General features: G+C 58.5%; 2 protein-coding genes across 2 annotated transcripts; both read left to right on the top strand.

Moving 5' to 3' along the window:
• Positions 1 to 1,248: 1,248 nt before the first annotated feature.
• On the top strand, positions 1,249 to 10,985 carry ETFB (electron transfer flavoprotein subunit beta). Its single transcript, XM_004619880.2, has 6 exons — positions 1,249 to 1,387; positions 6,210 to 6,368; positions 6,476 to 6,634; positions 8,963 to 9,025; positions 9,872 to 10,030; positions 10,774 to 10,985. Exons 1-6 carry the CDS (start codon positions 1,331 to 1,333, stop codon positions 10,942 to 10,944), a joined length of 768 nt encoding a protein of 255 aa, XP_004619937.1. The 5' UTR covers positions 1,249 to 1,330; the 3' UTR covers positions 10,945 to 10,985.
• A 2,824-nt stretch (positions 10,986 to 13,809) lies between these two features.
• On the top strand, positions 13,810 to 21,024 carry VSIG10L (V-set and immunoglobulin domain containing 10 like). The gene is made up of 10 exons (XM_004619780.2): positions 13,810 to 13,849; positions 13,928 to 14,701; positions 14,938 to 15,228; positions 15,311 to 15,595; positions 16,127 to 16,381; positions 16,938 to 17,216; positions 17,838 to 18,134; positions 19,410 to 19,526; positions 19,743 to 19,894; positions 20,713 to 21,024. The coding sequence occupies exons 1-10, from the start codon at positions 13,810 to 13,812 to the stop codon at positions 20,788 to 20,790; spliced, it is 2,568 nt and encodes an 855-aa protein (XP_004619837.1). The 3' UTR covers positions 20,791 to 21,024.
• The last annotated feature ends 2,699 nt before the right edge of the window (positions 21,025 to 23,723 follow it).

Here is a 23,723-nt window from a genome sequence, read left to right as displayed (position 1 = left end):
ATATAGGGGCGTGACCAGGAGTTTAAGGGCGTGGCCAGAAACTGCAGGGGCCTGGCTAGAAAATGAGGGGCATGGCCAGAACGGATTGGTTCTGGAAGCTGGGGGCTTTGCCTCCGCGGTGGACGCGGGTTGGGGAGCCTGGACGCAACCCCACCAGATCCTGGGCGGGTTGCTGGAGCCCAGGTCTGTTACTGCAGATCGGAATGATATTCTACTCCACGTAGAATGAATGCGTAGAAGGGCGAAGCCTCCTGGTCCTAGTGTTTGGGATGACTGGCTTTACCGTTCTCTATTTTCTCTCTTCTCAAACTTCTTGGCCCCCAGTCGTTCTCCCTGAACACCCCAGTGGCTACCCAGGCACTCCCCAATATACATTACTCCCGGGGTTCCGCAAACTGGGCAAACACCGCCTTGGGAACTCCCTCCTCACACCAACCACTGTCCCCTTTCCAGCACCCGGGACCCACCTTCCTGCCCTCCCCCCGGGCTCTGCTTTCCCTTGGCAGATACTGTCATCAGAGCACCAGTGCCATAGGGACTGGCCCGCGTGCCTTTGACCGCAGCTTGACTTGGAGCAGAGTAAAGAAACGCCTCCTGGCACGCTGGGGACCGTCACAGCCTCAGGAATGCAGCCGCGGAGAGTCGGGGGAGGGGACTCGAGCTGGGGGTACAAGGAGGCTCAGGGAGAACGTGGACCTGTGGGGAGGTGCCCGGGGGAAGGGGTGGCGGGCAGGGACCAGGAAGAGTCTTGGAGAGGACCTGGACGCGCAGGACGGCGCAGGACGGCGCAGGGGCCCGCAGGGACACGGGCGCTTAGAGATAATTGGAAAAGCTGGGAGGACACGGACACGGAGGGACAACGGAGACTTGGATGGAGGACGCGGATTCGGGGGGCCCAAGAAGCCCTTAGGAAAAACGGGGAGATCCACGTGGGAGGCCTCCATGGCGTGGGGCATGGAAACACGGGGCAAGGAGGACAACTGGGGGAACTGGGGAAAGGGGAAGCCAGCGAGCCTTGGGAGGCGTTCAGGACCCCTGGGAGCATTGCGGCTCCCGGGAGCCTCCCACGACCTTTCCCCCAGTTCCCGGCCACACCCCCTTCCCTCAGTCCCGTATCCGCCCCCGCGGATCCCGCCCCGGGCCGGATCCGCTCCCCATTGGTCCGCGTCCGCTTGTCACGCCTCCCCACTCGGCCTTCCCATTGGCCGCCTGGCGGGGGCGGGCACCGAGAGCGGTGATTGGCTGCCGGCGTGGCGCGCAGGCGCAGACGAGTCCGGACCGGGCGGCCCCGGAGCCGACGGACCCGGCAGGCTGCGGCGGCGGCGGGAAGATGGCGGAGCTGCGAGCGCTCGTGGCCGTCAAGCGAGTCATCGACTTCGCTGTGAAGGTGACCGGAACCCCCCTCCCCTCCTCCCGAGCCTCTGCTTCCGGGGTCGCGAGCGCGCACGGCTTGGGGGTCCCCGGCCACCCGCGCCCGGCGCGACTTCCCCGCCACCCCCACGGCAAAGTCACACCTGAGGGCAAAGATCACTGACGAGTGGCCACCGGCGCGCTCGACGCTTCTAGACACACTTTTACAATTGTTGGCATTTTTTTTTTTGGTGGGGGGGGCACCTGGCGGTGCTCAGGGCTTGCTCCTGGCTCTGCGCTCCGCTTTCAGGGGTCACTCCTGGCGGTGCTTGGGGGACCCTGTGCGATGCGGAGGGTCGGCCGCGTGCAAGACCAGTGCCCCCCGGAACCCACTTCCCAGATAGCTGTGTGCAGGGCCCGTTAGCTTCGCTCGGCTCCCAGCTCGCCAACGCTCCTGCTGTGCTCACAGGCCACTGTTGCATGCATCACTCATCTGCATCTGCATGGCCACCCACAAAGGTGCTGCCCGGGGATCAGACCCACACGTACCAGGGCGGAGGAGGGCCCAGGTATGAAGAGTTCCCCAGGGTGCCCTCAGTGACAGCCCCCGCTGGTCCAAGGCTGGTGGACCGGCAGAGGGTCTCCGGGGAGCAGCGGGTCTTAACTGTGGTGCTTTTGGCTCTCCAGAGCACCCAACTGAGGGTGGTGGTGATCCACCTCCCTCCGAGACCTCCAATACACAGCAGAGTGGCAGCCCACTTCCGCACCCCCAGCACTGCCCAGCACACGGCCTGCTTTGCAGACCCCCAAGAGGTACCTTGGAGTTATTGAAACTGGAGCCACCACGTTCACCCAGGCCACTGCTGCCCACCCCTGTGTATATTTGGAGGAGCCCAGAGCCAGACCCTCTGTGGGAGCTCGGGGGTCACAGGCAGCCTAGACTCAGTGGGCACTGGCGTTGCACTAGTGTCTTTTTTTTTTTCTTTTGGCCCTTTGGGTCACACCCGGCGATGCTTAGGGGTTACTCCTGGCTCTGCACTCAAGAATCAATCCTGGTGGTGCTTGGGGATTCATATGAGATACTGGGGATTGAACCCTAGCCAGCAGCATGCAAGGCAAGTGCTCTCCCTGCTGTACTGTTGGGCCAACGCCCCCCCAACACTAGTGGTTCCTGAGTCCACACTGGCTGGTGCTGGGGAGATGGCTGCGAGGGGGGTGTGCCAGCCTTACCAGTCAGTGGTCCCGACCCTGAACTCAGGCACCATATGGAGCCCCGACACTACTAGGCCTGCACAGCTCACATTGCCCCCCACCCCGACACTGAGAGCCCCTAAGATAGAAAGTAAAGTCAGCCCTGACTGAGTGGACCCATTCAGTGAACCCTGCAGCCCTTTCCTGAAGGGACCAGGAGGTTCTATCACTTGTTGCTCACGCAGCTGAGCTGGAGTGGTTAGGACGGACACCCCGGATGGAAACTCCCAAACTCCTCACTGCAAACAGCTGGGACCATGGGGCCCCACCAGCCTCTGAGCATTTCTGTGGGCTCATCTAGGCCCCCTCCTGCCCAGCCCTGCTCCTGGGCACAGTCCCGGACACATGGGAGCGAGAGGAAGTGGGGAGGCAGCCCTGAGCCAGCTCCTGGACTTGGCCAAAGCACTGGCCCTGGCAACTCCCTTATTGTGTTAGTCTGTGAACACATGGCTCCACGGCCTGGCCTAAGGGCTGGCCTTGCCTGCCGCTGATCTCCTGGGTGTGATCCCCGGCATCAGCTGCGTCCCCCGGGCTCCACCAGGAGTGTAAGAATGACCCAAGTGCAGATCCAGGAGTGATCCCTGAGCACAGAACTAGGAGTCACCCCTGACACAGTCAGGAGTGATCCGTGAGCACTGAGCCAGGAGTGAGCACTGAACACTGCTGGGTGTGGCTGCCAGTACTCTCCCCACAAACAAAACTCACCCAAGCCCACAAGTGGCTCAGGCACCTGCAGAGGCTGCTCCCGCCCAGCTATGGGTCCTGCCCTCTGTGCCTGCCCTGTGCTTCATTTCCTGACTCCCCCCAGTGCTCCTGGACTCTTCCCCTCCCTGCTGCCTGTGCAGGAGCTGACCCTACCCTCACCCGCTGCCCCCGCGCCCCCCAGGTAGCAGCAGGCCAGGGGCAGTCCCTTCACTCTGCCCCACACGCCTCTGCTCCCTCCCCTGTCCCCTTTCTCTCCAGCACGCTGGCTCCTCCACTCACACCAGGCTGCCTCCCTGGCCCTTACCCTGCCGGACCCTCTCCCTGCCCTGGCCCTGCTTGGCCCTCTCCCTGGGCCCTAGCCCTGCCGGTCCTTCTCTCTGGGTATCCTTCCTGCCGTGGTGACCAGCAGTATGGTGTCAAGGACACCTAGACTACACCCTGCGCTGATGGAGTGATGCAGGACAGATGGTGACCAGGATCAGACTCCGGGCCTCATGCTCTCAAGGCTCATGCTCCCACCCCCTGCGCCATCTCCCGGCCTCCTTCCGTTCCGTCAGTCCATTGACTATCAAAGTTTCCTGATTCACTTCCTCCAAGAAGCCCCCAGGATTTGAGAAGCTCACCCTCCCCCCCCCCCCCCACACACACACTTTCTCAGCCCTCCCCAGGCCCAGCCCAGGTGGCCTCTGTTCACCCACGAGTCCTCCCCATGGTCCCTGACTGGTAGCTCTTTGGGGGTTGGACTGACTCCTGTGACCTCAGCACTGCGGCCTCGCTTCAGGGTTTAATGCAAAGATCCTCATAGATGGCACCTCCCTGGGCGCCCCCCGGCCCCAGCTCCCCCCCTGCCCCGTGGCTCCAGTCTGCTTCTTGGGATGGGGTGTCTGTACTTGCCCAGTGACCTCCTGAGTTGCTGCTTTCATGCTGCTCCTCTGGTCTCTGGGGGTTGGGGGTGGGGGTCACTGCCCACCTGGACCCAGCTGATCACGTAGAAGCTCACTTCCTGTGGCCCTCGCCGGGGCTGGCCCTGCTCCCAGCCACCTTTTCCTCCTGTATTGAACATCTAGTAATTTAATTTAATTTATGTTTTTTCCTATGAGTTTTTCCAGTTGGGGAACACCCCTAGCAGTGCCCAGAGGCTGTACCTGGCTCTGCTCGGGAGTGGCCCCCAGCAGTGCTCAGGGGATCCAGTTGGGTCGGAAGTGATTCACTCCCGAACTCACTCTACAGCCCCAATTAAACTCTTTTGGGGGGTAAGGCCCATACCCGGCGATGCTCCAGGTCACTCCTACCTCTGCACTCAGACCTCACTCCTAGCAGTGCTCAGGGTGCCAGGGATCGAGCCTGGCACGCACATGGCAAGCGCCCTCCCTGCTGTCCTATCTCTCTGGCCCCTAAACTTTTTTGGTTTGTGGGCTTTTTTTTTTTTGTCCACACTCCTGGCTCTGCACTCAGGAATCACTCCTTGGGGTCTTCGGGGCCCTGTGGGTCCTGGGTATCGAGCCAGGGTCAGCTGCATGCAGGCGCCCTCCCCACTGCACTGTGTCTCCGGCCAGTTTCTGAGCCACTCAGTAGGGCTGAGCGGTCACTCCCAACTCAGTGCTCTGGGGATCCATGTGCTGTCTGGGATCACACGGGGGCCTCCAGCCTGCAGACCCTGTGCCCCAGCTCACTACTGTCCTGGGCCCAGCTGGGCCCCCTGTATGAACCTGGTGCAGGGAGCTGCTCTCCACAGAGCTGGTGTTGGCACATTGATCCACTCGAGGTCAACCACCACTGTGCTCACTGTGTGTGTGTGTGTGTGTGTATGTGTGTGTGTGTGTGTGTGTGTGTGCGCGCGCGCGCATGTGTGTGTGTGTGGGGGGGAGGTGGCCTGGGGCTGCTTGTCTGTACAGGACACTTTGGGGGTGGAGTGTCCCTGGCAGTGCTGGTGGCCACCGGAGTTAGACCCTGCATGCTTGGGAGGCCTTCCTGGACCCTGTGTCCGCCCCATCAGTGCTCTGACCCTCAGCCCGCTCAGGGTATTAATAGCATTTGGCAGCCTGGAGGCATGCTCAGTGCTGGCACGGACACATTTGGCAGACGGAACTTGACCTTCAGCCTGTGTCTCACGGCCTATGGAAAGTGCTAGACTCAGGGCTCGGTCTTCATTTCTGTGGAGCCCCTCCAGGCCTGAGAAACCTGCTTCTCTCCAGATCAGACCCTGACATACTTCACCCCTGCCCACGGTCTCTGACCACTGCCTTAGCACTCAGTTCTTCATGGCCACAGCACCTGCCCAGCATCTGCCTCCTGGAACCCAGAGGAGGGAGCCAAGGCCGGCCCAAGCAGTGCCTGAGGGTCAGGAACATTTTTTTTTTCTTTTTGGGTCACACCTGGCGATGCTCAGGGGTTACTCCTGACTCTGCACTTAGGAATTACTCCTGGTGGTGCTCAATGGACCATATGGGATGCTGGGAATCGAACCTGGGTCGGCCACATGCAAGGCAAATACCCTGCCTGCTGTGCTATTGCTCCAGCCCCGGGTCAGGAACATTTTACCACAGGGCGTGAGGCCTTGAGTCCCATCCCCTGCATCAAATGCCCCCGTTGAACCAAACCCAAGTGAGGAACTCTCAGTCTAGGGACCTGGTCTCTTCCTTCCAAGGCATCCCTCAGAGGGTCCTGATCCCCAGGGCACACTGGGGTGGCACGCCTCATCCTGCCACCTGGGTGAGGCACTTGACCCCTCTGCGCCCCGCTGCCGCATCTGTAGATGAGGGCTTTCAGTACAGCACAGTGCCCCCAGATAGGCCCTGCCCCTGCCCGCCTCTGGGCCCCTGGGGACCCTGTCAGCCCTTCCTCTCCCCTGTGCTGGTGGTGCTGGACCTCTCACCACCACCCCCTCGCCCCTCCGGCCACAGATTCGGGTGAAGCCGGACAAGTCAGGAGTGGTGACGGATGGCGTGAAGCACTCCATGAACCCCTTCTGCGAGATCGCCGTGGAGGAGGCCGTGCGGCTCAAGGAGAAGAAGCTGGTGAAGGAGGTCATCGCTGTCAGCTGTGGGCCCACCCAGTGCCAGGTGCTGGACCACTGGGTCTGAGGGAGGAGGCACCCAACCCTTGGGTCTGAGGGAGGAGGACTGACTGGGCCCAGAGGAAGCTGAATCAGCCCTGTTTTCCTTTCCAGGAGACCATCCGTACCGCCCTGGCCATGGGCGCAGACCGAGGCATCCACGTGGAGGTGTCAGCTGCAGAGGCCGAGCGCCTGGGGCCCTTGCAGGTGGCCCGGGTTCTGGCCAAGTTGGCTGAGAAGGAGAAAGTGAACCTGGTGCTGCTGGGCAAGCAGGTGGGCACAGCTGCTGGACTGCAGGGAGCCCATGGCTGCTGGGGGCGGGCGGGGCCCACGGCTTAGGCCGCCTCTCGGGCTCTGCCACTGGGCAGCGATGGCCACCGGGGTCTGGGCATTGGTCCCCCTGGGAGAGAGGATGCTGGGCTCAGGCTGACAGGACGCAGAGGCTGGGGCAGGCGGGGTGGACAGGGGGACAGGGCTGGCCCTGGAAAGACAATTCAGAAGCACAGAGGCAAGTCCTACGAAGAACAAATTAGAGGAAATATGAGGAATCTGGGGGTCATCAGGGGCTCGCAGTGGGCCAGAGACGGAGGCCTCATCCTGAAGCAGAGGCCTGAGGCTTTTGGGGGGCCCTGGGAGGTCTGTGAGTGGCGCAGGCTCAGCTGCACTGCAGAACGGGCCTCTGGAGCCGTGGCTCACGGGTGGCTTGAAGCAGAGACCAAGGCCAGGAGCCTGGGGGTGCTGGGTACAGCTACAGCAGCCCTCATACAACAGCCAAGCCATGGGGGTGGCACATGCTGTCACTCGGGCCAGAGGTTGATCCACAGAGTGAGCCCTGCACCCTGCTGGGTGTGGCTCCCCAAATAAAACAGCTGCCATTAAGGAGATAGGGGACGCCACTCCAGGGTCCCTCCCCAGCCAAGGATTGCAGGGTCCCTCCCCAGCCAAGGATTGCTTTGTTTTGTTTTTGGTTTTGGACTGCATTCGGCGATGCTCAGGTGTTACTCCTGGCTCCATGCTCAGGAATTAACTCCTTGAGGTGCTTGGGGGACCATGTGGGGTGCTGGGGATCAAACCCAGGTGAACCTTGTGTAAGGCAAGAGCCCTGTCGCTCTGACCCAGACCAGACCTCCCTATTGCCCAAGGAGAGCAGCGGCCAGTGCCAGCAGGAGCTGCCTGGTTGGGAGGGAGGAGCTTGGGAGTCGGCGATAGAGGCTGGGAAGACGGGCCAGAGCAGCAGAGTGACTCGGCAGAGGGCCGGCCCTCCTGGGCTCTAAGGGGAAATGGGCCTCGTGGGAGATACGGGCCAGCCAGGGTCCAAAGCCCTGTGCAAGTCAGGCAGCAAAAAACAGGGAGGTGACAGAATGCACCTGGGAAACTGAGGCTGAGGGCCTCTCCAGGTAATGGGCCCAAAACATGACCTGTTCAAGCCCCTGCATTCACTCGTGACTCTTGGCCTGATGTGTCCTGGTTCTCTGGTGCAAGTCCTGGAGCCAGGCTCCAGCTATGGAGAAAGGGGTGGGTCCACTAGGAATGGACTTTGTTCCGGGTGGGAGAATCAACATCTGATTGGCATTATTAAAAAAACGAGTTTGGGGCTGGAGCAATAGTACAATGGATAGGACACAGCTGGGGATTGAACCAGATTCGATCCCCAGCATTCCACATGGTCCCCCAAGCACCACCAGGAGTAATTCCTGAGTGCAGAGCCAGGAGTAACCCCTGTTTATTGCTGGGTGTGAACCAGAAAGCCAAAAAAAAAAAAAAAAAAAAAGTATGTTACTCTCACGTGGGCTTTAAAGCTTAGCTTGATCTAGGGTGACTCATGAACTTCAGGTCTGTTTATGTCATGTTTTGGGGGTCACATTGGTGTTGCTCAGGGCTTACTCCTGGCAGGACTCAGGGTCAGGGACTAGGTGTCGTGTCAGGGATTTGAACCGTGGTTGGCGACTTACAAGTCAAACACCTTAATTCTCTATTTCTGTCTTGATCTTACTCTGTGTGTGCAGATTCATGTCCCACCTCTCCTAGAAGAGCCTCTTTTTTGGAGGGTCCCATCCAAGCTGACCTGTCATGGGCCAGCTTGAATCATGTGTCCTTCCATGAACCAGTCACTAGAGTCGGGGACTCAAGTGTTCTCACTGGCCCAAGCTCCCATTCACAGAGTTCCTGTGAATATCCAACAGAAGTGATAACAGATAGAAGAATAGCAGTGGTTCTCAGTGCCGCAAGTGGGGGTGCTTTTGGGTTCAGATCCCCTGTGTTCCATTTGTGCCAGCTTGATCCTAGCAGCTCTGCTGTTTGAGCCAGGAGCCCCCAGCTCGGTTCCAGGATGTCCCACAATCAGCTATCAAGATTTGGTTCAGGCAGTGTCAGGTGTCCTGGATGTGGACTCCCCATGTCCTGGGCCCAGAGGGATAGGATCAGTCTAGCCCAGGTGCCAACTACAGGAACTGCTTCTTTTCCGTTTGATTCGGAAGCTGCCACACCCCTTAGTGTCAGTAGACACACACTTCCGGGCTGCTCCTATGCAGAAGGCCAGAAGGGTCTATACTCAGGCCCCAGAGGGAACATGTGCGCTGACCGTCTCCTTCCTGCACGTAGGCCATCGACGATGACTGCAACCAGACAGGCCAGATGACGGCTGGATTTCTGGACTGGCCACAGGTGAGACCATTGTGGGCAGCAGTGGAGGGTGGGAGCAGGCAGGGGTCTCAGGAGAGAGACAGGGGGCCTGCTCGAGCAGGCAGGGACTGGAGGGAACTCGACCCAGATGACAGGCCGCACCCAGGGACCCTGTGGGTTGCCAGGGAGAGAATCCAGGTCCCATTGGTGCAAGGCAAGTGTCCCATTCCCTGTATTGTCTTGGCCACACAATGAGTTATTATTTTTTTTGCTTTTTTGGGTCACAACCAGCAATGCACAGGGGTTACTCCTGGCTCTGCATTCAGGAATTACCCCTGGTGGTGCTCAGGGGACCATATGGGATGCTGGGATTCAAACCTGGGTCGGCTGCGTCTACCCGCTGTGCTATCACTCCAGCCCCACAATGAGTTATTTAAATTTTTTTAAAAATATTTTTGGTTTTTGGGTCATACCTGGCGATGCACAGGGGTTACTTCTGGCTCATGCACTCAGGAATTACTCCTGGCGGTGCTCGGGAGACCAATTGGGATGCTGGGATTCGAACCAGGGTTGGTCGCTTGCAAGGCAAACGCCCTACCCGCTGTGCTATTGCTCCAGCCCTGACAATGACTTATTTTAGCCAATCCAAAAGATTCACTGATTCTCGAGCTGAGAGGGAAGGTTTAGAGGGTCATAGCAGCCAGCAGGGAGAGTCCTTCAGAGGAGCTGCCCTTGCATATGGACTAGATCCTGACTGCGCGCCCTCCCCTGGACCCTCCAACGTGATTCTGTGGGCCCACGTGAGGCTCAGCTGGCCTGGCTCTCGCAGGGGGTTCTCCCTGTGCCCCTTCCCACTTGCCCTAACTTCCCCATGCTGCCCCTCCCCAGGGCACATTTGCTTCCCAGTTGACACTGGAAGGGGACAAGATGAAAGTGGAGCGGGAGATCGACGGGGGCCTGGAGACCCTGCGCCTGAAGCTGCCCGCGGTGGTCACCGCCGACCTGCGACTCAACGAGCCCCGCTATGCCACGCTACCCAACATCATGGTGAGCGGCAGCCCGGCGGCGGGCATCTGGGAGGGTGGCGGCATCCTTGTGCCAGTAGCCTTTTCCTAGACAGAAAAAGGTCCCCGTCACCCAGATATGAAGGAGGGGCACTGGGTAACGGGCCAAGGAAGATGGGTCATCCTCGTGCATTCTGGAGGGCTCCCGGTTAACCTTTGCCAGCAGGAAGGAATCCAGGGCTGCCGCTCCCTAGGAAGGGGCTGGGCTGGGGAATCGATCTCTTGACTAATGGGAAGAGCACGCATTACTCCGTAGCCAATAGGAGGAACACGTGGGTCATCTTAGCCAATGAGGAGCCCTTAGTGGATCTCAGCCGGTGGGTCTTGTTATCCAATGAAATCGCTCCAGTGAGTCATCTAAACCAATAGGGAGAGTTCACTGATTCATCTCAGCTAACTGGGCGGGCTTAGTGGCTTGTCTCAGCCAAATCGGGAGAGTTGAGGGGGTCCACTCGCCCAATCGGATGTGTTTAATGAGTCACCTCAGCCAATAGGGTAGAGCCGGCATGTCAGTTGGGCCGCTTTGAGATTTCACTACCAAGATCAGGCTTGCGGATCCCTTCCTGCCACTTGATGGGCTCCTGCGGCCTTTCAGCTAGGGGGTGGGGCAGTGAATCCTGGGGGGAGAGGGAGATGCGGGAAACTGAGTCAGGAACCAGGGCAGGGGCAGCGGGCGGTGGGGGTGGGGGGTTGGCAGCCCGCTGAGCCATGGCTTCTTGAGTGCAGAAAGCCAAGAAGAAGAAGATCGAGGTGATCAAGGCCGGGGACCTGGGAGTGGACCTGACTTCCAAGATCTCGGTGGTCAGCGTGGAGGACCCGCCTCAGCGCACAGCCGGCGTCAAGGTGGAGACCACAGAGGACCTGGTGGCCAAGCTGAAGGAGATCGGGAGGATTTGAACGCTTTCCTGAAACTCCGCAATAAACTCTGTCTCTCCTGACGTCCGTCTGTTCACTCAGGCCCTGCTCTCTAGTCCGATGATTGCCACATGTCAGGCCCCGCAGGAGAGTTTCCGCCAGTCCTTGCCCTGAAATTTCCGTTACAGACTGTGTCAAGGGGGTCAGACACAGGCCCAGGCATCCATTGGGGTGGGGGGAGTCAGGCCATCCATGTGTCCTGTAGTTCTGGAAGTGGAATGCATAACCGGAATGCAGAAGCCAACCCAGCTCACTGCCATTATCCTCTCTGGGTCTCGCCATCAGTGGTGCCCCCAGATCTTAGGAACGTGTGGACCCTGCTTATTAGTGGGAGGAGGCGCAAAACATCTGCCACCATTTAAAATCAATTTGTTGGGTTTGTTTTTGACCCACATGCAGTGGTGCTTGCGTGTCACTCCTGACAGTGCTCAGAGGACCTTTTGTGGTTCTGGGGATCAAACCAGGGTTGGTTGGGTACAAGGCTAGCACCTTAACCCATATATTACCTTTTTGGCCCTGCAGACCTTTTAAAGCTACAAAACCTGCCACGTGGGGACTACTGGGGAAATGGCTTAAAGGACTGGAGATGTTTTACATGCACTAGTCCCCCCAGAACTGCTAGATCTAAGGACTGAACAGTCTCACACAACTGGGTCAAGTACCACCAGGAGTGGCCCCAAGACCACTTGAACACTGCTTGGGAGGCCCCAAAGAACAAACGTTGCAGAAAGAGCTCAACAGCGGGCAAAAGAAAGTTTTGCCTACAGAGGGCCTAGATTTGATCCCTGGTACCATATGGTCCCCTCTGAGAGCACTGCATAAGGGGCTCTCTGAGAGCATTGAGCCAGGAGTAAGCCCTGAGCATGTCAACGTGTGCCACCACCACACCTCTTCACCCTCCAAATCTTCCCCATGGAGTTTGTGGGGTTTTTTTGGTTTTGTGGTCATCAGCTAATGGTGCTTACGGGGCATGTGGGGTGCAAAGGGTCAAATGGGTCAGCTGTGTGCAAGGCAAGTGTCTTACCCCTGTACTGCCTCAAGCCCCAGGTTCTCTCTCTTTTTTTTTTTAGCCTCATCTAGCAGTGCTCAGGGGCTAATCCCAGATCCGTACTTGGGGACATTCCTGGCAGTGCTCAGGGGACCAGGCAGTTTCAGGGATGGAACCTTGGTCTCCGCATGCAAAGCATTTGCTCAGTTGTGACCCCCAAGCCCCCCACCAGAGGTTGGAGGATTCATTAAAACAGCAGCCCAGAAACACTTTCGCATCATTGCTAGTAACATGGAGAGAACTTCCGGGTAGCTCAGGAGACCAGGAAATGAGGCGGGAAGGCCAATGTGATGGTGGCAGGAGGAATTTCCGAGGACGGACCCGCCTCACCATGCTGGACTGAAACTCAGGCCTCCCTTGGGCTGCGCAACTTGCGACAAGTCCCTTGACTTCTCTGAGTCTGTTAAATGGAAAGGCTAATGACGGCCAGCCCATAGGGCTTGCGAGGGTTTGGCCTGACAATGTGTGGGACACACTTGACACCACAAGGAGGATGTGCTCATTATTATTTTGGTTCTGAATGAGGCAGGACCTGAAAGACATCTTGTCCTTTGGTCACGTGGAAGTGGGAAGGGCATGTATGAGAATGTTCCAGGCAGAGGAAACAGCAACGAAAGAAAGGGGAAAGGAGAGATGAGGCATCAGAAAGGGGGGAGGGGGTCAGAAAGATAGAAGAGAGAGAGAGAGAGAGAGAGAGCGCTGAAGGGGCCAGAGAGCACAGCAAATTAAGAGCTTGTCTTGGACATGGCAGACCTGGGTTTGATCCCTGGCACCCGTAGGGTTCCCCCAAGCCCTCCACAAGTGATCCCTAGCTGGAGGGCTGGGTGGTGGGGTGGGAGGGGATATGAAGGGAGAGGGGGTTACAGAAGGGCTGAAGAGGGGTGCCGAGGCCGTGCTGGACCGGTTAGTCGGAACCCTGAGGAGGGAGGGGCAGAGAGATAAGGGGCGGGGTTTGGAGACGGAGCAGAGAGGCGGGAGGAGCAGGAGGAGGAGAAGGAGGAGGAGAAGGACCAGGGGAAGGAGAGGGAGGGAGGAAGTAGAGGAGGGGAGAAGTGGGAGGAGGAGCAGGAAAAGGAAGAGGAGAAGGAGCAGGGGAAGGAGGGGGAGCGCGAGCCGGAGGATGTGGAGGAGGAGCCAGGAAGCAGAGGGGGAGGAGCAGGGAGAAGATGGGGAACAGAGGCGCTCAGGGTCTCATAGACAAGACCACCCGGAGATGCAGAGCCGTGGAGGGCGGTGGGGCCAGAGGCAGACCCTTAGCTGGAGGGAAACTGGTGGGGAGGATCGGTGGACAGATGGGACTCTGAAGAGTTGGTCAGAAGGGATGGGGCCACTTGAGAGACAGGTCCTCAGGGCTCCTGGGGACCCTAGGAAGGTTTGGAGCAGGGACCAGCCTGGGGAACAGGTTGCTGGACCCAGTGGATCCCTAGGCCTGGGGGTAGAGGAGAGTCCCTGAAAGATCTCTTTCCCTCCTCCAGGAAGTCTTCCAGGCTTCCCCCCCCCCCCCCCACTCCCAGGTTTGCTTCTGAGCTGGGAATCAGTTCTCCTCTTACCCTGGGTGTGGGGAGTGCAGGGATCAGGCGGGGCTTCCCCTGGGAAGTTGGGTGGGGTGGGGTCAGCATTTCCGCCTCTAAATCCTGAGGGGTGGGGGGTGTCTTGGCACCTCCCACTGGAACTGGCTCCCTTCTCCACCCAGGAAGCTACCAGTCCAGTCAGACTCGTCCAAGCTCAGAGCTGGCTGTGCCGTGCGGGGGACCAGGCCCTGCTGTCACTGCGGTGCCCTGGCAGGTGCAGCCGGCACCATGGTCCCCTGGTGTGCACTGCAGCTGGTCCTGCTGCTGGGTAAGCGCCCTGGGCTCAGCCCCTCCCCGGGGTCCCCCTCCCCACCTGCTCCCAGACACACTCTCATTTCCTCTGCAGCCTCCCGCATCGGGGCTGGCACCCCGCTAGCCTCCTCCAGAGCTGGGTCCAGCAGCTCATCCCTGGGCTCCGGTGCCAGTGCTCCCTCCATCAAGTCCTCAGGCCCAGCAGCCCCCGTGGAGATTGCGGAGTCCCGGCCCCCTCCCCAAGCCCAGCGTTCCCATGACCACGTGTCCAGGCCTGTCGGGTCAGCTGCTTCCGAGGAAGGGCAGATGGTGAGCACCTACTTTCCCGAGGCTGAAATACTCCCTGATGGACCCAGCCAGGAGCCTGCCTCTGCCCCTGCTGGGACCCTCCCTGCAGGCATTTCTGCCCAACTCCCAGGCATGAAAGGATCCCCAGAAACCCCAGGCTCTGCTTTCTCCCCCGAACTTCCGGATTCCGAGTTTTCTCCCCTGAACCCTGAATCAAGAGCCCCTGCAGAGACAGACACTGGGGCGAGCCTTCCACAGCAGGTGCGGGGCCCTCTCGCAGTCCTTGTGGGGACCACCATCCAGCTTCCACTGCTTCCGGTTCCCAGCCCCGGGCCCCCTGCCCCTCTAGTGGTGTGGCGGAAGGGCACCACTGTGCTGGCAGCCGGTGGCCTCGGGCCAGGAGCTCCGCTAAACAGCCTGCACCCCGACCCAGCGCTCCAAGACCGGCTGCACTTTGACCAGGCCCGTGGGAGTCTGGAACTCTCTTCAGCCCAACTGGTTGATGCTGGTGTTTACACAGCTGAGGTCATCCGGGCTGGGGTCTCCCGGCAGATCCGAGAGTTCACGGTGGGTGTGTACGGTAAGTGGGCCCTTGAACTGTTAAGGGTGTCATAAGGGTATTTTCTGCCCAGATAGGACAGAGGGTTTCTAGGTTGGAGAGACCTAGAAGCGGGCCTGGGGCCAAGGTCCTTGGGGGAGCTTGAACTTGGGCGCTCAGGACTCCTGGGGTGGGGCGGGCCCTATTGCCACTCACGGCTCTAGGGGGAAGCAGGCTGCGGTGTGAACCGCGGGTCCTCAGCGGCTCCCCTCTTGCAGAGCCCTTGCCCAAGCTCTCCGTGCAGCCCGCGGCCCCCGAGACAGAGGAGGGGGCGGCCGAGCTCCGACTGCGCTGCCAGGGCTGGACGCCGGGCAGCGGGGAGCTGAGCTGGAGCCGGGAAGGGCGCGTGCTGGAGGCCGCGGACCCCGAGGGGGCGGCGTCCCGGGTCCGCGTCGAGGGCGACCAGCTGCTCATCGTGCGGCCAGTGCGCAGCGACCACGCGCGTTACACTTGCCGCGTCCGCAGCCCCTTCGGCCACACGGAGGCCGCGGCCGACCTCAGTGTCCTCTGTGAGTGGGTTGGGGATCCGGGGGAGGGGGCGTGCGCGCTCCCGAGAGCCCTGCACGAGCCTCGTGATCCGGACCCCCGCAGACGGCCCGGACGTGCCGGTCATCACCGTCTCCTCGGATCGCGATGCCACCCCCGCCCTCTATGTCACGGCCGGCAGCAACGTGACCTTGCACTGTGCCGCCGCCTCGCGGCCCCCCGCCGACATCGCGTGGAGCCTGGCCGACCCCGCCGAGGCCGCCGTGCCCGCCGGTCCGCGCCTCCTGCTGCCGGCGGTCCGGCCCGGCCACGCGGGCGCCTACGCCTGCCTGGCCGGGAACCCGCGCACCGGGCGCCGCCGTCGCTCGCTGCTCAACCTCACGGTGGCGGGTGAGCCGGGCGGACGCGGTGGGGCCACGCGGGGGTGGGGCCAGAAAGGCGGGCGGAGTGTCTGCCGAAGGGGCGGGGCCACTGCGGGGGCGGGGTCGTGAGGGAGGCGGAGTCTCTGTCGAGGGGGCGGGGTCTTAAAGGAGGGCGGGGTCTCTGCAGAAGGGGCGGGACTTTCCTGAGAGGGTGGGGCAGCAAAAGGAAAGGAATCACATGGGGTCATTAAAGACCTGAGAAGATAACAGGGATGGCCAACAGAAGAGGTGTGAAAGGACTGGGAAGGCTGGGAGGCTTGGTTGGGCCGGCACAGAGAGGGTGGAGATTCCTGGAGCAAACTCAGGAAATTATACCGCAGAATTAAATGGCATAGCATGGGAGCCAGAAAGGGAAGGGACTAAACGGCTCGGGCCAGTGTGCAAAGAAACAGCCTGGGAATGCGGGCAAGTAAACACCTGCAGGTTGGAGCTAGGTGAAAAGGGGGAAGGGGAGAAAGGGAGCAGGGGACAAAGGCTGAGCCCCAAATCTCTACCTCAGATTTGCCTCCAGGAACACCACAGTGCTCAGTCGAAGGGGGGCCTGGGGACCGCAGCCTACATTTCCGCTGCTCGTGGCCCGGTGGAGTCCCGGCTGCCTCCCTACAGTTCCAGGGTCTTCCTGAAAGCGTCCGTGCGGGCCCGGCACCCTCTGTGATACTGGCAGCTGTCCCTGTCCACCCCCGACTCAGCGGCATCCCTGTCACCTGCCTTGCTCGCCACCTAATGACCACACGCACCTGCACTGTTGTACCAGGTCAGAGGACTGGACTTCTTCATTCTGACATGTCCAGGAAAAGTGGGGTGGGGTGGGGGTTTCTTTGCTCCTCTGGGGGCTTCCTAACTCCAGGGACAGTTTTCCTTTTACACTAACTAACCCCAGGGGAGGGGGGAAGTGTTCCCTACATCTCAAAAAGGGGCAGGGACATTAAACATTTCCTGGACCCAGGAAGAGGGCTGGCGTCTTCCCATGCACACCTGCTTCCCAGCCCAGAACCTGGAGTCCTTGATCTACTCAACCAGCCCTAGCTAGGAGATCAGAAAACGAAGGACAAAAGTGTTGGGATCTCCTGGGATTTCGTGTTTGTATTTTGTTTTCTGGCCACATCTGGCAGTGCTCATGGCTTATTCCCGGCTTTGCACTCAGGAGTCACTCCCAGCGGGGCTTGGAGGACCCTCTGGAGTGTTAGGGAGCGGACCTGGATTGGCTGCATGCAACTCCAGCACCTTGGCCTGCTTTCCCGCCCTCCTTGCTGCTTGCTTGCTGGAGTCCGAGGGAAGGTTCTGACTTTCTGACTTTCTTCCACCTGCAGAGGCCCCCCGAGAGGTGCTGCTGCTCCCCATGGTGGCAGAGACACGGTCAGGGGAGGTGGAGGTGGTGCTGGAGGCCACGGGCTGCCCACCGCCATCCAGTACATCGTGGGCCCGGGAGTGGCGGCCCCTAGCCCCCGGAGGAGGGGGTCGTCTGCAGCTCAGTCAGCGCGGCCGGAGGCTCCTCATTGGCAACTTCAGCCTGGACTGGGACTTGGGGAATTACTCCGTGTTGTGCAGTGGGGCGCTGGGTGCTGGGGGCGACAAGATCACGCTCATTGGTGAGCCCTTCCCCTCCCCCGGCCCCAGAAGGCCAAGTTCCCTCCCTCTCCCCCAGAAAGCAGTGGTCTGCGGGGAGGTTGGGACAAGGAAATGCGTATTAGATTGAGAGGGCTTTGTGATGTGGCCTGGTCCCACTTAATTTGGCCCCAGGATACTGCACTACTCCCGTCTTCCAGTTCGAGAACCCCAGGGCCTGGGTCTATCCCTGTAGACCATCCCCTTTTGCTCCAGGTCCCAATCTCATCCTCCCTTACTCCTGGGGATCAGGCTCCAGCCCTCCTCCCTCAGACCCAGGAGTCCAGCTTCCTCCCTCAGATCCAGGAGTCCATTCCCAGCCTCCTCCCTCAGACCCAGGAGTCCATTCCCCAGCCTACTCCCTCAGACCCAGGGGTCCATCTCTCGAGCCTCCTCCCTTAGACTCAGGAGTCCATCCCCCCAGCCTCCTCCCTCAGACCCAGGGTTCCATCCTCCAGCCCTCTTTCCTCAGATCCAGAGGTCCAGGCCCCGAGTACCTTCCTCTCCTAGACCCCCAAATACTGCAGGACCTAGATGCTCTGGTATACAGCCCCCTCCGTCCCTCCCCAGGCCCCATGAACCCAGCCCCTCTCTCTGACCCCCAGGACCCTCCATCTCCTCCTGGAGGCTGCAGAAAGCACGGGATGTGGCAGTGCTGACGTGGGATGTGGAGCGCGGGGCCCTCATCAGCAGTTTTGTGATCCAGGCTCGGCCAGAGGGGCCAGAGCCAGGCAGAGCCACGGCCCACAGGGACTGGGTCTCCCTGCTCACACTGGGGCCTCAGGAGCGCTCAGCTGTGGTGCCCCTGACACCCCGGGACCATGGGTCCTGGGCCTTGCGCATCCTGCCCACCCTGGGCCACCAGCCAGGGACCCCTTCACAAAGTCGGATCTACCAGGCCGGTGAGTGGGGGTTGGGGCCCTGCCATGCCGCCTCCTCCTCTCTCCCACTCAACTCTTACCTCCACTTGAAATCATCACTATGGATACCCAACTGGCTTCTGAAATTTCATTTGTCCACAGAGACCTCTCAGTGTCCCCCCAGCACACCAACATTGTCCCTCTCCTTAGCACAGTGTGTGGCACCAAAACAATAACAGCAACAAAAATTCCTCCAGGGGCTGGAGTGATAGGACAGCGGGTATGGCATTGCAAGGGGCATACCCAGGTTTGGTCGCTGGCATCCCATATGGTCCCCTGAGCACTGCCAGGAATGACTCCTAAATGTAGAGTCAAGAGTAACCCCTGAGTATTGCTGGGTGTGACCCAAAAACAAACAAAAACCCCACAATTCTTTCAATAACCCAAAGGGTTGGCAAGTCCAGTCAATTTTCCTTCCCAGTTTCTTTTCTTTTTTTTTGGGGGGGGGTGGGAGGGCACACCTGATGGTGCTCAGGACTCACTCCTGACTCTGTATTAGGAATCACTTCTGGCAGGGCTTGCAGGACCATATGGGGTGCCAGGGATTGAATCAGGGTCAACTGCATGCAAGGCCAGCACCCTCTTTGTTGTGCCATCGCTCTGACGTCTATGTGTTCACTTCTGATCTCCTGCTTACAAGGAATCCCGACCAGGATAGATATCTTGTCTCCTCTGCCCACCCAGGGGACTTTACCACCTGCTGAGATGCCAGGAGCATTAGAGCCGCTCAGTAAATGTTTGGTGCTTAGAGAGTTCGAGGGCTCACATATTCCTGGGTTCCAAGAGGGTTGGATTGGTGCTTTTTCTGGTTTTGTTGTTTGTTTTTGCTTTTGGGGTCACAACAGGCGATGCTCGGGGTTACTCCTGGCTCATGCACTCAGGAATCATTCCTGGCGGTGCTCAGGGGACCATATGGGATGCTGGGAATCGAACCCGGGTCGGCCGCGTGCAAGGCAAACGCCCTACCCGCTGTACTATCACTCCAGCCCCTGGATTGGTGCTTTATTTGGGGGGGCGGGGAGCGGGGTATTTGGCCACACTCAGTGATGCTTACAGCTTCCTCCTAGCTCTGCACTCAGAAATTACTCCTGGTGGTGCTGGGAGACCATAGGTGATGCCCAGGTTCGAACCTGGGCGGGCTGCGTGCTACCCTGCTGCAGTGCTACCTTCTGGGCCCCAGGCTTTATTGCTTTGAGACACCACAGGTCGCCCACCGCTGACCCCTACTGCTTCATCCTTGCCCTGTTTTTCACCTAGGCCACACCCTCGGCCCTGGAGCCATTGCCGGCATCGTTCTGGGCTCTCTGCTGGGCCTGGCGCTCCTCTTGGTTCTCCTCATATTGTGCATCTGTGGCCTGTGTCGCCGCCGCCGAGGTGAGTAAAGGGCCAACCAGGAGGGTCCCTAAAGGAGAGTCAGTAGAACCTGCCGGACCCAAGCAGTGAGTCATGGTCATCCACCCCACCTTTCTACCTCAACGGCAGCCAATCAGAGCAAGGCTTCTCCCTAGCTCCCCTTGCTATTGGCTGGGCCGACATGTTGGAAGAACAAATCACCTGCTTCCATTTCTCTTCCTCCTCTCTTCTCAGGAGAAACTCTTAAAGAAAAGAAGCATTGCCCTGCCTTGACCCCGGTGGTCTCCCTGGCAGAAAAGAAGATGCAGAGTGTGACCCCCGTGCAGACTCCCCAATCTCCACCTCTCAAAGTACCATTAGACCACCCTAGCCCTAAAAGGGGGTCCCAAGTAAGTGTGGGTGTCCCCAGATCCGAGGGAACGGGGTGATGGCACAGCGTTTGCTTGCTTGGTCAGGGAGCCTGTGGTGTCACTTGCTGATTTTCAAGGTTGTTAAACTTCTTGTTTTTAATATATACAAGTTAGACAGCACTTCCCATCCATTTGTGTGTGTGTGTGTGTGTGTGTGTGTGTTGGGGGGTGGGGTGCCCACCCAGCAGTGCTCAGGGCTTTCTCTTGGCTCTGCACTCAGGGATTACTCATGGGGAGGCTCTGGGAACCCAATGGGGTGCTGAAGATTGGAATCAGGTCAGCTGCAAGCGAGGCAAATGCCCTCCCCACCCCCACTCAACTTTTCTGTCTTCAGGAAGCAAGAGTAGATGGCAGTTTTTCCCCAAAGGAGCAAACCATCATCATGTTGTTTCTTTTTTTTGAATGGAACCTCCTTGTTCTTTGAAGGAAGGGTGGGTTCTCCAGCTTTAATCAGGAGACTGGAGTAACACTAGACTCAGCAACATGGCCCCCTGAGCTCTGGTGTTAGTGGCACTGGGAGGTCTACTTCGGGGCCTTATGCGAGTGCGTGCTCCACTCTGAGCTATGCCCTCGCTTGGAACTGCCTCCTACCTTCCCATGCAAACTGGTGTTTCTCTAAGAAACACCATGGATTCATCTTCCCTATCAAAACGGGCTGCTGGATAGTCTTTCCTCTTTGAGTGGCCAGACTGTCTTCCATGCAAACAGAGGAATGTGACGCTTTTCTGAGTGATGTGAGCCAGTACCAATTGGGGTTCCTCCTGAGGTGCCCCCTCCTTACCTGCTCTCTCTTCCAGACCACAGACCCTTACTGGAGTCGAGTCATCACTCCAGGTGGGGGACCAAAGACAGTTCGGGCAGCCACACAGGTGTGACCACGGTCAGCGATCCTGCACAGGACTCTGCAGGCAGCACATCTGTCATGCCAGTGGCCAAGAGGACCTTCTTGTTCCCTGGTGACTGGAGTTTGGACCCCTACGGTGGAACTGCCAGTCTGTCTCCTTCAGCATGGAAGACCGGATTTCCTTTTAGTTTTGTTTGGTTTGGGGGGCTTCATTTGGTGGTGCTCAGGCGTTTCTCCCAGCTCTATGCTCAGGGATGGTTCCTGGTGGGGCTCCGGGGACCCTGTGCGGTGCCAGGGCTTGAATCCAAGTCTGCCGCATGCCAGGCCAGCACCTCACCTCCTGTTCTCTCTCTCCAGCTCTTCCACCTGTATAGTGCAGTGTTGAAAATGGGCCTTGGGGGCTGGAGCAATAGCACAGTGGGCAGGGTGTTTGCCTTGCACACAGCCAGCCCGGGTTCAATTCCCAGCATCCCATAGGGTCCCCCGAGCACCACCAGGGGTAATTCCTGAGTGCAGAGCCAGGAGTAACCCCCATGCATCGCTGGGTGTGACCCAAAAAGCAAAAAAAAAAAAAAAAAAAAAAAATGGGCCTCCGGACTGGCCACCTCCTGCTCACCAGGTCATGTTCTTAGTCTAGGCTGTTTCTGGTGTCGCTCTGAGCTGGAGAGGGGTAACCCCTCATGCTCAGAAGAAAATTTTCCTGTCCCACTCTGCCCCTCAGACCACGCCCTGTTCCTTCCCAGCATCTGCACAAATGAGACTCTGGCCTCTCATCTGTAAACTCCCCTAGCTGTCCAGTGCCCTTCCCCCATGCTCCTCACCATGACCTTCAAATCTTGGAGTTTGACCCCCATGACCTCTGACCTGTCCTTCCAGAACTTTCCTCCTATTCCTCCAGTAGCATAGGTCTGTTCTCTGCTGCACTTTATTTTTTCCCTCTCACCTCCAAATATTTGCTCCTGGAGTGATAGCGCAGCGGGAAGAGCATTCGTCTTGCATGCGGCTGACCCGGATTTGATTCCTCCACCCCTCTTGGAGAGCCCGGCAAGCTACCGAGAGTATCTTGCCCTCACGGCAGAGCCTGGCAAACTCCCTGTGGTGTATTTGATATGCCAAAAACAATAACAACAAGTCTCACGATGGAGATGTTACTGGTGCCTACTCGAGCAAATCGATGAGCAACGGGATGACAGTGACAGTGACAGAGTTTGCTCAGTGCGGAGTGCTCCCTTTCCCCCTAGGACATTCACCTTTCTTGTGGAAAGTCAATCGTTACATTTCAGAAGCCCCTTTCCTGGTCTTGCCTCACCCAGATGCCTGAACCTTTCTCTCACGTACCCATATGTCCAGCCCTCCTAACTTGTTCTGTTTCTGGCTCTTGCTGCATGAAGAGCTGTGTGAGTACAGAGACCACATTGCTACTCCCAGCTCTCATACCAAGTTGCACACACACAGAGCACTCAATAAACCACGGCCTACTTCGACGTTCTGGTGAAGGGCGACTTTCCGTTGCCTGGCCACTGTGATGACTTTCTTTTCCAGCTGGGTTTCTCATGGGACCTGGAGGGAGTGCACCAATGGACATTCCTTTGGCTGCAAGGGAGGAAATGAATGGCAACAGGAAGAAAGAAGAGAGGAGTGGAGGCTCGGAGGCTCGGCATGTTGTCTCTTGTGGCTTAGATGACTGCCACTGTTCCAGCCATCACCTCTTCACACAATTGTGTCTGAAGATAGAAGGAAGCAGAGCTCTCTCTTCCTGTGCCCTTTGCTCCACCAACCTGAGTGGGGGGAAAAAACTTCCCAGAAGCTTGACAGCAAACTTCCCAGGTGCTTTGTGGAACCAAAATGGCCACATCATAGCAATGGAGGCTGGGAAATCAGGAAGTCCTGTCTGTGTCACGGGAGTTCAGTGGGTCTAATAACTGAGAAGAGTGGAAACAAATAACTAAAGCATCGATAAATGGCACCAGTCTCGAGGTATCAAAGATGATTCTGGTAAACGTGAGCATAACAGAGACTTCTGGGACACAGAGAGCGTGGATCCTCCTGGGAAGCTGAAGGCTGGAATCCCTCTTTCCTCTGCAGTGCTGTGGATGAAAAATGCTGAATGAAACCAGAAGGAACCCCTCGAGTTCTTTCCTTGAGAACTAACAGAAATTGGCACTAAGTGAAGTGGATGCAGCTTAGGGAAGTGAAGAGTTTTGTGAGTGTGTGTGTTTGTTTGATTTTGTTTTGGGATCACACCTGATGTGCTCAGGACTCACTCCTGGCTTTCCTCTCAGGGATAATTCCTGGCAGGACTCGGGGGGCCCTATGGGGTCTAGGTCTCTCGTGTGCAAGACAAGCGCCCTCCCTGCTGTTCTCTGGCTCCAGTTTGGCTGGCACAGCAATGATGCTGTTGTGGCTTTATGCTCCCAGATCTTTTCGCTCCAGTGTTTCTATCCCTGTCCCCGCAGACCCCGATCTCTCCCCCTCTGAAGAGAAACAGCTCTTTGGGTGCAGGTTCCTGGGATGGGCTCATGGGTCCCACAGGAATGTGGCTCCGAGCCCTAGAATGAGCCCTGTGCCTGCTATGAAGCAGGCCGCATGCTGGGAAATGGCTCTGCCAAGTGGCTTCAGCCGATCAGGAGTCACATCCGTACCAGGTGAATTCTAAATCTACCAAAGAGTCGGGGCTGGAGCAATAGTATAGTGGTTAGGGCATTTACCTTGCATGCGGCCGACCCGGGTTTGATCCCCAGCATCAGTACCCCGAGCACTGCCAGGAGTAATCCCTGAACATTGCCGGGTGTGACCCAAAAAGAAAAATCTACCAAAGAGAAAAAATATGCTACAGGGGACAGGCTACCAAGTGATCCTTTGCCCTCAGTATGCCCCCTCCCCCTGTCCCATTTTTAATGACTCTGACACGTGCATGCAGAGACTTTGGAAAAAGGCGTTTATTGGTGTGGTGGTCTCAACACT

The sequence above is a fragment of the Sorex araneus genome, chromosome 8 (assembly GCF_027595985.1).
Source record: "Sorex araneus isolate mSorAra2 chromosome 8, mSorAra2.pri, whole genome shotgun sequence".
Lineage (NCBI taxonomy): Eukaryota > Metazoa > Chordata > Mammalia > Eulipotyphla > Soricidae > Sorex > Sorex araneus.
This window is presented reverse-complemented; position numbering and strand designations above follow the sequence as displayed.

What these genes read in the sequence shown, in the direction of transcription:
- ETFB (XM_004619880.2), top strand. Translation starts at nt 1,331, where the DNA reads ATGGCGGAGCTGCGAGCGCTCGTGGCCGTCAAGCGAGTCATCGACTTC. An exon ending in TCATCGACTTCGCTGTGAAG is followed by an intron (nt 1,388 to 6,209) that starts GTGACCGGAACC and finishes CTCCGGCCACAG; the next exon opens with ATTCGGGTGAAGCCGGACAA. An exon ending in GTGGGCCCACCCAGTGCCAG is followed by an intron (nt 6,369 to 6,475) that starts GTGCTGGACCAC and finishes TTTCCTTTCCAG; the next exon opens with GAGACCATCCGTACCGCCCT.
- VSIG10L (XM_004619780.2), top strand. Translation starts at nt 13,810, where the DNA reads ATGGTCCCCTGGTGTGCACTGCAGCTGGTCCTGCTGCTGG. An exon ending in GGCCGACCTCAGTGTCCTCT is followed by an intron (nt 15,229 to 15,310) that starts GTGAGTGGGTTG and finishes GGACCCCCGCAG; the next exon opens with ACGGCCCGGACGTGCCGGTC. An exon ending in CGACAAGATCACGCTCATTG is followed by an intron (nt 17,217 to 17,837) that starts GTGAGCCCTTCC and finishes TCTGACCCCCAG; the next exon opens with GACCCTCCATCTCCTCCTGG.